Source organism: Venustampulla echinocandica (genome assembly GCF_003357145.1).
Source record: "Venustampulla echinocandica strain BP 5553 chromosome Unknown scaffold_3, whole genome shotgun sequence".
In the NCBI taxonomy this organism is placed as follows: Eukaryota; Fungi; Ascomycota; class Leotiomycetes; order Helotiales; family Pleuroascaceae; genus Venustampulla; species Venustampulla echinocandica.
Window position 1 is genome coordinate 1238215 of NW_022474208.1, and position 12737 is coordinate 1250951.

At 49.0% G+C, this 12737-nt stretch overlaps 4 protein-coding genes across 4 annotated transcripts in view; 2 read left to right on the top strand and 2 right to left on the bottom strand.

The window, feature by feature from the left end:
* BP5553_06030 (uncharacterized protein) overlaps nt 1–823 on the bottom strand; it is a gene marked incomplete at both ends in the record, with an annotated part of 1517 nt that extends 694 nt beyond the window's left edge. The window contains 3 exons of the mRNA XM_032014653.1: nt 169–425; nt 476–583; nt 635–823. Of these exons, the coding sequence (XP_031869334.1) occupies nt 169–425; nt 476–583; nt 635–823 (554 nt within the window). The remainder of the gene's footprint in view (nt 1–168; nt 426–475; nt 584–634) is intronic.
* A 2255-nt stretch (nt 824–3078) lies between these two features.
* BP5553_06031 (uncharacterized protein) lies at nt 3079–3543 on the bottom strand (the record flags this gene model as incomplete). The annotated part of the gene is made up of 1 exon (XM_032014654.1): nt 3079–3543. One exon carries the CDS (start codon nt 3541–3543, stop codon nt 3079–3081), a length of 465 nt encoding a protein of 154 aa, XP_031869335.1.
* Nucleotides 3544–5549: 2006 nt separating this feature from the next.
* On the top strand, nt 5550–7661 carry BP5553_06032 (Uncharacterized protein; the record flags this gene model as incomplete). The annotated part of the gene is made up of 1 exon (XM_032014655.1): nt 5550–7661. The coding sequence occupies one exon, from the start codon at nt 5550–5552 to the stop codon at nt 7659–7661; it is 2112 nt and encodes a 703-aa protein (XP_031869336.1).
* Nucleotides 7662–10175: 2514 nt separating this feature from the next.
* On the top strand, nt 10176–11313 carry BP5553_06033 (uncharacterized protein; the record flags this gene model as incomplete). The annotated part of the gene is made up of 3 exons (XM_032014656.1): nt 10176–10254; nt 10351–10907; nt 10960–11313. 3 exons carry the CDS (start codon nt 10176–10178, stop codon nt 11311–11313), a joined length of 990 nt encoding a protein of 329 aa, XP_031869337.1.
* Nucleotides 11314–12737: the final 1424 nt, after the last annotated feature.

Genomic DNA, 12737 nt, shown 5'->3' on the forward strand with positions numbered 1-12737 from the left:
ATGAGTGTGGGCTCTTCAAATAGAGTGGATTTCACATACAAGGATCCAAAGCTGAACAGCAATAACACGCGGATCCGGACTTTCAATGGCTGTCGAAGTCCCCAGAGCATTGGCAATGGCAAGCAAAAAAGAACCACTTCAAGGAACACATTGATGCCGCTGACTGACAGTATAATATCATAGAACGGAAGGCATTTTCCTTTGATTCCAGGATTCATAGCCCCTTCCCAGGCCTTTGAGACTGGAGAGCAAAAGAACAGGGCAAACATGAGGCTGATGAAGCTGAAAGCCATGCAAAGACCCGCGACGGCCTTGATCACCTTCCTGTAGGTATCGCTGGGGCTGAGACGAAGGTAGAAGAGGGCCATGGAAATCTTTGCAAAACTTAGGGTTGCAAAACTGAAAGCCACTGTTGCATATTGAACCTAAAACTGATTAGCTATGAAAGGCCAGAATGTGCAGGTCAAAGCCATACTTCATTTGCGCGTTCAATGTTTATGCTGACAGGCATGGCCCAGTAATGCCGGCCATAGCCAAAGGCCCCACCTGAGCAATTGAGCGCCGTTACAACTACTCCGAAAAACTACAGAGTTGGTGAGCAAGGCTTCCACAGCAAGCATCAGCTTTGCCCTACCGTAGCAAGCATTACGAACAAATCGTCCAACCCCAATTTATTCACCGTCATCGTCCGGGCATACATACGCAATCCAACGATGCAGCCTGCAATGCCACATGGGATGACGTTGATGAGGATGAGTTCCGTAATGCGTGTGTCAGTTGGCCTGCCCTGGGCATCTTCCCTTGCATGTAGAGCATGCTCCATCATGTGGAGAGCGGCACACTTCGGCACAGCAGGCCTGGGAAGGGCGTTGGGCGGTTGTTATAGAGGGACTGGGACAAGGTCCATATGAGGCCAAGGACGAAGGAACAGTTTGGACGTCCACGGGAGGCCATGCGTTTTGTACCAACGCGAGCTCGCGCCTTTCTTGGTATTTTCAGCCTGCTGCCAACAACGGTGCGAAGTCTGAAGCACCAGCTCTTGACGCACAGACAACAGGCGTCATAATGAAATAGGGTCGTTGGAACAAGACCAAGGAAAGAAAAAGAAAAAGCGGAGTACTTCGTACGCAAGTATCTGTACATAAGGTACGTAGTACCTCGTACTCCGTCCCCGAGTATATATGTACATGTATATACACGCGTACTTCGTCGTACCTCGTCTCGTCCTTCGTCGGAACGCCTTCCGCAGCACATACCCCGTACTTCTGCACGATTTCAGGGGTCCAAGCGTTTAACGGTCCAATCATCATTCCTGAGGAGATCGGCCCGGAGCACTGGGGAGAATGTCTCGCCTTACCCTGGAAGCCGGTCACCGTTCGGCGACGCTGCCTTCATATCTTCGTATCAGAATGGCCGAATAATGCGCCAGAGGGCATGGGAAACTCCGTGCCCGACCCCCCCGGCGGAGCTGGGGCTATCGGCAGTGGATGGGCCCTAAGCCATCGAGGAGGTTGGGAGGAGGAATGCATGAGGCGAGTGGAACTGATGGGCTGGATTGGCCAGGAAGGGGTGCGGGTGAGCAAGGCTGTGGATCATCGCTTGGGATGCCATATACGGAGACGTCGTGGGGAACTGGGAACCATCAGGGCGGTATGGTTGCCCCATATGACTGCGCGACAGGGGGGATTGAGTCTGATGGGGTTGAATGGGGGGGAGGGTATGGGCATGCGAAAATGGGAACCGTGGCATCGCGTATTGCATTATCTTAGTTTCAGGTAGTACTAGATACTTCCTTAGCCATTTTGAATGTAACGTGAATGCTCTCTTTTATGTGTTCAAGGGTGGCCACGGGACAGAGACGTCCTGGCTGAGAAAGGAGAGCTCCATCTTGGCTAAGTACACGTTATCAGGAGTCGTACGCACTTCGCAAAGGAGGGTATGATACATATTGAAGGGAACAAACCGAAGTCAGAGCGTGGGAAGTACCGGCTGGTCAGAACGCCTGTACTGCTCTGACCAGTCAGGTTTTTAATTTCAAGTAGACACTTGATTCAAAATCCCTCAAACAGATCCTGGTGTCTCAGCGGTTGCCTTCTTTCCGCGAAGCAACAGAGGCTGAAGGGGCAGCAGTGTAGGCACCAGGGCTTGTGTATCGCAAGTGGCACCCCAACGGCATGTTCCTTAAAAAGAAGAAAATCTGGTCTGAGAAGTAGCTAAACATTATAAAGGCCTACGGGTTATGTGCAAGCATGTAGAAATCTATTGCCGGAAACTAGAAAACCGGCGGCTGCCTTGCTTTTGCAGAGCAACTGGGGGCCGGAAAGGCAACAATATATATGAGGAGTGCCTATTACCAGATGGAAAATTATGTCCGCATCTTGGAAGATGGCCCCTCATTCTGGCACTCGGCGTCGTGACCTTTGTCTTGTTCTAGGTCGTCTACCGGTACTCCTCTCTACGTTCTGGAGGTCTTGGTGGATACCAGCGGCCTCATGTACAGCAGGGCACTTCAACAGCTCTTTACCGGCGTCTACACGCTGGAGGTATGTCTTGTGGGTCTTTTTCTACTTACACGCAACGCGGAAGGCGAGTTCATCCGTGTTGCACAGGCAGTGGTGATGGCAGCTCTTGCACTTTGACAAGCCCACATTTACCGATGAGCAACAACGGTCTCGTCCTGGATGAGAAGGGGTGAGTGGTCTATACCCCCTTCCCTCTCTCGGTCGGCTTCGAAGGGACTGGATATACCGTACCGCCGACCACCCCGCCCGCTCGAAGCTCGGAATGCGACCATTGCTCTGGTAACCTGAGACGGCGGCTTCTTTGCGCTAGGCCTTGTACTGTACATCCACCAAGAGCGGCATATATGTAACTAGAAACTATATATATTTGAGTTGGTCTATCGAGCTATACTCGATTCTTTATGCATGTCATGTCCTGAATCGACTCATGGCAAGTGTCTCTGTAGTAGTAGACCACCGAGTCGAGTGATAACGTATAATAGTGTAAATAGCAGCATAGAGCACGCGGGCCCCGATGGACATCTCTTCTCCTGCTACAATATCCATCCATAAGCTATCACGGCATGACAGGCGGATCCCAAATTTTGACAAGCGCAGAAAGTACTGCCCAATCAGGTCGTGTTTTATTGGGAGAGACTTCCGGGTAGACGTCTTCTGTGCAGTCGAGAGAAGAGGCAAGTGACGTGACTGATCTGTTGTTTTTGCTGGCTACATCCGCGGCGTGCTCGTTGACTTTTCTGGCAGGTTTCTTTGCCTTGTCAATGTCCCCGAAATACACTCCCGGGGTGCTGATACTGAGGTAGGACTTGCTGATTCGACTGGCGTCCATGAAGTCAACATGGTCCTCTTCGTTCCAGGGCGGGATGGCAAGCATGCCATCTGGCTTTGTGATACCCGCGTCGAGGAGAGCGTCGCGGTAGAAGTCTGGTAGGAAGTGTGCATGAGTGTCAATGCGATTGAAGCTTTCTATGCTGCTCCCACCTCCCGCGCTTTGTGACGTGGTCTGTCCTTGGTTGTCCATGTTGAAGTAGGCTATCGAATATGCGGTTGTTGTGGTCGACGTCTCTGAGATATGTGCGGAGGCAATCTAGAATCAATTGCTGCTGAATTTCAAGACCACGGACATAGCCAAAATTCACAAGACCCTCTCGAGGCTAACGGGGTATCACGATTGGAAATCCGCTGTATCCCCGAGGCCCTCTTTAGGCCAGTTTTTGATTGCAAGTACGGCATACAGCACCTAGGTACTCACAGTACGTTCGTAGGTTGCGCCCATCTTCTCTGACAGGGTCAAATGCAAGCATAGACACGGCAAGAGGCATGTTCGCTAATAGCGCCGGTGCTTGGTACTATGTGAATCTAGAATTGAGGTGGTTGCGGTTTGGGGGTAGATCGAAAACTCAGACTTCGCATAGTAGTCCCGGTACTGCCCCTCCGAAGTACAAGACGCGAAAAAGACAGCCGGTCGGGAAAATGTGTGCATTTGAGGCTCATCAGGGTCGGGTTAACTGTCATAAGCGGGTGGGCCTACGAGTATGCCCGGGTTCTGCCAAAGACAATAGAGCTGTGCCTGGGCCCTGGGTTAATCTGTGCAAAAGCCCGTGCATAGATCGGGAGGGACGGCGAGCGATAGCCGCGAGAAGTTCGCTTTAGTAGTCTTAATATATATATAAGAAGAGCGACAAACTGTCAAGTACCAGTCATGTGACTGTTGCCCGTCACCGTGATCAATCTTGTGATTCACCAAAGCGGAGCTCGGCATGGAGCAACGTTCTTCCATACAGTCTTCTGTCGACCGCCCCCATCAAGGTTATGCGCCAAGTCTTCTTTCAAATTTAACATCATAAGCACTATGCTTCTTTCTTCCATTCCTACACCTATAGAGCCTGCCTTACCTACAGTTGAGAGCAGAGAGGCATCAATCATCGTGCTCTCTTGCCCTAGGAACCTAGAGCTGCAAATCTTAGCAGCCTACTACCATCAACCAAAGTAGGCAGTAGCTATATCACCCTCAAAACCACAACCTGTTTAGTCTAGAGCCTAGAAGTCCGGAACCTAGCTCGCTACAGAGTGGCCCGGGTGGAAACCTTTCTCCTTCATGTTCCAAAAGGCGCGCCTCGCGCCGGCATCCAGAATTCAAACCAGCCTTGAATGGAACCAACTTGCAAGTGGGCCGAATACATCTACGAAGACCACTAAAGAAGGGGCACTTTCTATTGCCAAGAATCTCTCGTCAGCACAATACTCTCAGCTGAACTCTTGCATTATGAAATTGGCCTTAGATTTCTGTGGCTAGGAACTAGTAAAACATCTATCCCTTGGACCGGCACGCTAGTACACAGCGCTAAATCCTATTCGGTTAGCAACGCTGTACCTTATTTAATTAGTCGATTATATAATATAGCTCCAATTGGCCTGCGCGTACAGTTCCAATATCACATTCTATCCCAGGCTCCAATTCCCTATAGGATGTGCGAATTTCTACAAATTTACACGGAGTACGAAGGTACCTTGCACTGAACCCTTGGTCCATTCCCACCATTATGCATCGATGCCAAGCTCACCTTGCTCACCCCTGACCACCCTGGTTGCGCGAGCCGTGGAAAACTGGTGAGTGGAAAACACAGAGTCCGTGTTTTGGCGGCTGAGCACCCTTTTGCATCATTGATATCATATTATTTGCCAACACACCCTGGACAGGCCCCTGGTCCTTTGCGGCGCGAACGAAGCACGGAGGTACAGCCCATAAGCATAGTAAGAGCACAAGTCGGGTCCCATGTGAGGCGCCGTTCCTTATTCTATTGAAGTGTAATTGCAAGGGAAATTGTGCTGGAATACGGTAGGTAAAGTTTTGCGTACGTGTGAGAGCTCCCTGGCTAGTGCTATTACTTTACTTATGGGCTGAACCTCAGTTGGCATGCCGCCACAGATTGTCGTATTTATAAGAAAACGGCCATGCCTCGACCACAAGTGCACACCCATCTGGCAAAACCGTAGCAACGCCAAGCGCTTCCTCTCATTTTTCGCATGGCGTCCCTCGTCACTACGAACGCCGTCAAAGAACACCCTCTCCAAGACAGTGAGAGCTCCGACCGGAAGCCTCAGTTCGCAACCGATGACCATGAGATCCAACGAAATGGCCACACAGGAACAGTCAAACCACAGCAACTCCAGCGGTATTGGGCGCGAACCCTTGTCTTGATCCTGATCCCGTGTATCGTCACAGTTTGGTACGGCGTCATCTGGGGGAGGCTCGTCTTGGGCATCGAGAACGACGATGCTGCCAAGTACCGCACCTTCTCAGGGTCTCTGATCTACTACTCCTGGTTCCTCATTGGTGTTTTTGGCTTGTCGTGGTCGCAGTATGGACTTGCTGGCGTGGAGGTTGCCATGCTCCAGTCGCGGTTCTGGAGGGCGCCGAATCTTGTCGCGCTTTTGATGCACTCCAACACCACCTGGAGCAGCCCTTCGGGGTGGTTGAAAGCCGTCTACCATCGCGAGTTTCACAAGCTGTGGTGTTTGCTCACCCTCCTAAGCGTCGCCCCGTTTATCGCGTTCCCCCTGTCCGGTCTTGTCTTCGAGATTGGCGATGGGCATATCAGGACATCGGCCCACCCTTTTGTGACGGGACGGAACGCGACCACGTACAACAACGCGACAGGAGCTGGATTGGTGGGTGGGACTGCTACCGACCTACAAGGTGCTTGGAGAATCGGATCGTCCCCAACCATTCCGGGCTTCGGAGTAGTATACACTCCTCCAGGCGTTGACAGGACTGAACATTCTTGCCTTGAGCAGGTGCCGAATACTCTGCCCCTGACAGAGTCCATTCCCGACATGTTCCTCGCGCCGCAGGCCGACGTACCGGCGTCAGGCAAACCATGGGGACTTCGGGTTAAGTATAACTGCTCAATCGTTCGCACAGCCTCTGAATTCACAGTTCTGAGCGAGAAGCCCGTGTCCATCTTCTCAACGGTAGACGCTCCCCGTGACAATACAAGGCCCATTGTCACTCTCCGAACTCCTTCAGGCTATTCGATCCAAATCTTCAACAGCAGCAACACCCCTAACAACGTCAACATGTGGTCGTATTCCGAAATGGGGATGAGCACTCCAACGACTGTAGGGGCCACGTACGAGACGTCTGGCTACAACATTCCCGTCGACATCACCCAGTCAATGGTGTTCGAATACGCGCTATGGCAGCTCCAGTTCCGCGGCTACTACGACGAAGCCAACGACACCCTTGCCTTTAATTCTACTCTTGGTCCTGTCATTGAAGGAATGGGAAGTCCTTTCTTCATGTCAGAGAACAAGACGCTTGTCGGTAACGACACTTTCTTCAAGATCCGAGGAGGCGAAAACTTTACGGTCCTAAACCCTGGTGGACAGCCAGCCAAGCTGAACGCCTCGATCACCGACCTTCGCGACTTTTTCGACCCAACAAAATTAACCGACTATCAAATGCCCAAGTATCCAGAACCTGTCTTAGAAGTGGCGGCCCCCATTGGTGTCCGATGCGTTGTATCTTCGGGCGCCGGAATGGCAACTGTGGACGGCGTAACATCAACCTTCAGCGACTTCGAGAGAGTTGATCCTGACCATGACTTCAAGGGCCTTAGAGCGGGCGTTTTCGGCCATTTGACTCAGGAAATCCTTTCTAGGACGAAATTTTCCGACTTCTACAAGGTCAGCCACTTGCCGAGCGAGATGCCGCTTGGCAGCCTATGGAGATACCAAGGCTACGTTCCTTCCGAGGCATTGTTACGGTCCGTGATGCTCGCATACGGCATGGATGCACTCAAACTCATGTACGGCGTTACATCCGGGTTCGAAGCAGAATGGGTGAATACGAATTTGACGTCTTCGCGAGAGGGGAAGATCTTGACCATCGCGTCGCTGATACCGGGACACGGGACTGGGTATCTGGTTCTAGCACTGTTCTGCCTCTGGTCGGGACTTTCCATTGTGCTGGGTATAGTATACGGGTTCCGAAAGAGGCCCTCGGACAAGTTGGATGGATATAGCATGTTCAGGCGCGGTGCCGACATGTCGGAGGATCTCAATCACAACGACGAATTCTTGAGCGGGCAGTCGTTCTACGATAACGAGAAGTTACAGGCACTTCCTAGCAGCTAATCAAGTTACCCGCACGAGTTTATTGTTGGGATTTCAGTCAATCATAGACTCATAGTAATGGCATTGGAGGTCAAGACGTGAACTTGAAACTGACAAAGTCCGCGGTCGCTTGGGGTTGGAAGTGGATCATCTGTGGGAATGACGATTTCAGAGGTCCAAACTAGCATTGCTGTATTCAACTACTATGTACGGAGGTACAGCGGTTAAGTTTCACACAGGACTCAGTAGGGGTGCCCCCTAGCCCCCTTAACCAATCCCAATTAGGCAGGGGGCTGGCAATACCAAAACACTAGAATCAACGCGTCGACCTTGAGTTGCTATAATTATACTACTACAGCCTATACTTTTCCAAGTGCCAAATATCAGCGTTTTTAGAGCTTATTTTGAATACACCTACAGAGCCTTTGGGCCCTATCCCTCACCCCCCTATTCGTCGAATAAAAGTCCCTGACCTTACTCGAGATCAACGACGTGATTGCCAACCTTTACATACTATAGGCTAGTCCTATTCTCAGATCCGTAGGTATACAGGCTATACTGTCAATCAAATAGCGTGTGCCTGTAGGGTAGAGAAAGCTGCTCTACAAAAGAGAAAGGGCTGACCTATCCTCCTTACCCAAGCTCAAGTCGAGGAGCTAGTCGAATTCGTCTGCCTGTCCTCTAAAAACTGTCGAATATCTTTTCAACAACTAGTAATTATATTAGACTTTGGAGTCAAGAAAGACGCTATCCATTCAGCCCTTTTAAGGGAAGGATTCCACCGTCGATTAGCTATGCGCAAACCTCCAATTACAGAGAGAATCTGACAATACAGACTATAATAGGCTTTGGAATATGTTGATTAGACAATTGAGTAATGGCACTAGATTCTCTGTATTCAAGACAAGACTGCGATTACTTAACCGATCCTCATATAAATTGCGACCTAGGAAAGGCCGAAAATTTAGTAGTGGGTGTAAAAATGACAACGCGGAGGACTTTCATCAATCGCAAAGTTCAGCAAGCCCGTCCGATGGCTCTGATATAGAGACACCCAGCAAGCCTCGAGAACCTTGCACGGAAAAGCGACAGCCAAAGTCTACTTGCCTCATGTACCACAACAATCAAAACGCAATGCCGCAAAAATTAAACTATAACGTAATGTTAGGTAAAGTTCATTTCTGAATTTTGTTTATTGGTGTTAATCTTACATTTTTCTTGCGGTACAAAAGGCTTTTCCTCAACGTAGTTCTATACGCCTGTATCGACTTGTCAAGCGCGCAGATTTTACATACAGTCGCTACGGTCTTGAGAAAATATCGAAGCTAGTAGCTTCCACTAGGGACAACTAGAAGGAACCCTTATACAATGGCTGCTTTAGTTATCTACTTTTTATAATGAAAAAGTAAGACGAAGCACTGTGATATTCGTACTAGCAGTTGTATTTAGGAAACAAGCTATCATAGAGTGGGGGGCGGATAAGCTTGGTTTCGATGACTTTGATAGCAATACCGTTGACAAAACGTTTCAAAGCAACCTATTCAATCTCCAGGGGGAGATGCGTGGCACCATACTCCTACGCGACTACATGACAATAGGTACCAGATCGTGGACTTCAGAATAACAGGTTTATTCTCTAGAACAGACTCTGCTTAGCCTCACCCTTTCCCTGGCGATAACGAAAGTACAATTTGACCAGAAACATACTTGACCAAGTGCCACGCCCTTGTACTTTGTTAATGGATATTTGCTTATTTGGTCATATATATTCAAGGGGATGGGGAGGGGGTTTGGTCGGTAAACAATTGTATTATTAAGATGATACACCGTTAGTAGGTAGCAGCCACGGCGTGTGTAGGGACAATGCTGCACTTGACCGGGCTAACCTACTAGGTAGTAATGGTCAACGTGTTTATAAGCTATTTGATTCCGTCAAACCTAGGAGTGTAAAGTAACCGCTAGTTTGAAAAACTTATAAAGAGTCTACTAGGTGAGGCAAGTTACAGTCCAAAATCCAAGTGGTATATCTGTTGCAAACCGCTCTACTTAGATTGAAAAACTGATCCAGGTAGCCAGTCCATGGCAAACTTCACTTCATCTTCACTACTAATATTGTAAATTCGAAAGAGCAATCAATTACTAAGCTCCCAAACACCTTGCTTGGTAGCGTTGTTATAATAAGTGCCAATCTTACCAACAAGGTTATCTCATCGCCTACTTTATTTACTTACATTTGTGGCCGTCGGATTAGATAGAATCCTCGGAGGAAAACCAATACTACTTAAATACCATATATCAAACATGACAAGTAGTATAGTACTATAGAGGATACATATTAAACAGCTTGATTCTATATGTATGCTAAATAAATGATAAGGTGAATGTGGAGTGAGGTTGCACCTCCGGAATCCGAAGTAAACATCGCGTCACGTTGTCCGCCTGAAGCTCGGCAAAATCCGCAGTGTCTGCAGGGTTAGCAAACACAAGAACAATCAAAACCTACCCTCTCTCCTCATCACTGACTCCAAGCTCAAGATGTCGAAGACGGTTCAGATCGCCTCCCCGGCGCAATTCAGTGGTCTTTTGAAGTCATCAAAGATTGTGGTGGCAGATTGTAAGTCTCCCCCACTTACCCCACCACCATTTTGGCCGCCGAAATTCTGGCAACTCGACCTCAAAGCCTATAGAAGCTGTACTGATTTTAATGTAGTCTATGCGGACTGGTGCGGACCATGCAAAGCTATAGCCCCCATATACGAGCAGCTATCTGCACAGCTATCTCGCCCGAATCACATTACGTTCGTCAAGGTCAACGTCGACACGCAAAAGGAAGTCGCCGCGAGCTACAATGTCACCGCCATGCCTACCTTCATGATCTTCAAGCAAGGCACGGTCGTTGAGAAAGTCACTGGCGCAGACCCTCAAAAACTGCAAGCCGTTGTCAGGAAGTTGGCTGCTGAGGCAGAAGGTGGTTCAAGCTCCTCGGGCTTTGGAGGTTCGAACAGTGGAAGCAACTGGCGTGTTGGAGATCTGCCAAAGGGATATGGTGATGTTTCGGACCAGGTGGACGTCAAGGGCCTAGAGCTGTTAAATTCGAACAGCGAGTTTGGAAGCGTGCGGGTTCTGTTCGATAGCAGCAAACCGTCAGGACTGCAGAAGGGGAAGGCGCCGGAGAACCAGGCTAAAGATTGGGTTGAGAGTGATACGGATGAGCAGCTGATGATGTTCATGCCATTTCAAGCCACTCTAAAGGTCCATACTCTACAGGTATGCGTCCCAGTCTTGCATAATGGGGTTCATCTGCTAATGGGAGTTTTAGATCACATCATTACCACCAAAACCGGAAGATGACGACGATGATGTCCCCATGCGACCACAAACCATCCAAATATATCCTAACCGCCCACATATCCTCGGATTCGAAGAAGCAGATGATACCCCAGCGGCGCAAAGCATTACCATCGCGGAAAGTGATTGGGATTCCACTGGCACTGCGACACTACCTTTACGGTTTGTCAAATTTCAGAATGTGACAAGCTTGGTTCTGTTCATCGTGGATGGTGATGGAGATGGCGATCGGGTCCGCGTAGACCGTGTTAGGGTCATTGGGGAGACTGGCGAGAAGAGAGACTTGGGGAAATTGGAGAAAATTGGAGATGAGCCTGGAGAGTAGGAAAAAGGTGCATAGGAAGGGTTAAGCATGATAAATGAATTGATACATGGCGGGCGTTGGCAGAGCTGACGGGGCGATCCTGGGACTATTGAGTTAAAACAAAGAGCTTCACTTGCGTACGAATCGAAGATTTCCAGCTATCTGATCACAATTTGCTGAATGAGGTCCTGTTCAGAATAAACTTCAATTGTCTTAGGCACCTGCTAGCCAACTCGGAAAGATTATGTCTCGCGACAAAAATTTCTTCTGCCCGAAGACTACTCTCCAACCTGTATGTCCTCCCTCCGAAACCCCCGAGTCCATCTCTCCATTCCACATAGGTATGTCCAACCCTCCATCAACGCCCTACACCCAGCGTCCCGCGAGCCCGTTAAGACAAATCGCGGGAGCGAACACAGTGCAGAACTAACGAATAAAGAGGCCGTGTAGCAATTAAGTTTTCTCTGTGACAGGACTGACGCTCAAAATGATTTGACTTAACACCATGGCGCAAACGCTCCTGTGAGGGAGGTTTGGGGATGTCTGAGCAACACGGGTTGTTGTCCTGTCGCCGCACGAAGAGGAAAAGAAGAGGTTCGGAGAGAGATTCTGCTTAAGAAGGGAATTTTTAGGTGGGGCGCGCTAGTGAGGACCCGCGTTGGCCAATGGGAATTTTATACGCGAACCTTGGCCAAGTCTACGAAGTTCTGCCGATCTTCAAAGTTGGGCAAACATACATTCGACTTGATAGTTGATTAGATGATTAAGGGCATGTATGTAAGCGTGAATATGGGCGTAACTGTCATAATGTCCACGAAAACAAATTAATAGCGATTTCTAACGGCGAGTCTTCCGATACTTTACACAGCATCGTTAACCATGTGTGCGTGAGAATGATGAATGAAATGCGAATGGTAATCTGGAGTTGAGAGCGAAGGTGGAGGTGTTATAGTTGAAGACACTATATACCTGTCCAGAGTCACGCGGTGGGTTGCCATAGGGTTAATAGTAACCAAGGGGAGATCTTTAGGAGGGAATGGGAAATAATAAGAAGAAAAAGTAATGGCCTTGATTTGAATGTCCGCTGTGTAGAAATGTGTTTACTTCGTATTATATCATATTGACCCCATCGAAGGAGGGAAGCGATATTGTTGTCAACGTACAGAGCACCCAAAGACCCAAGCAGCCACTCTATAACTCATGAGCCGACTATCTGATTCATTCCTCCAAATCCAACTCCCGGATCGCATCCTCTGCAAGTCGCTGAAACACCTACTTTACAATAAATTCCCTGTAATATATTTCAACACATTTATGTTAGAACCATGCAACAACCAAAGACATAAGGGGGGAAAATCTAACAAATAATACGAGATGAGGAAAGAGAATGTTATGTACGTTTATAACAATGCGGCAATGGCTGATTTGGAGCTCTGTTTGGATCG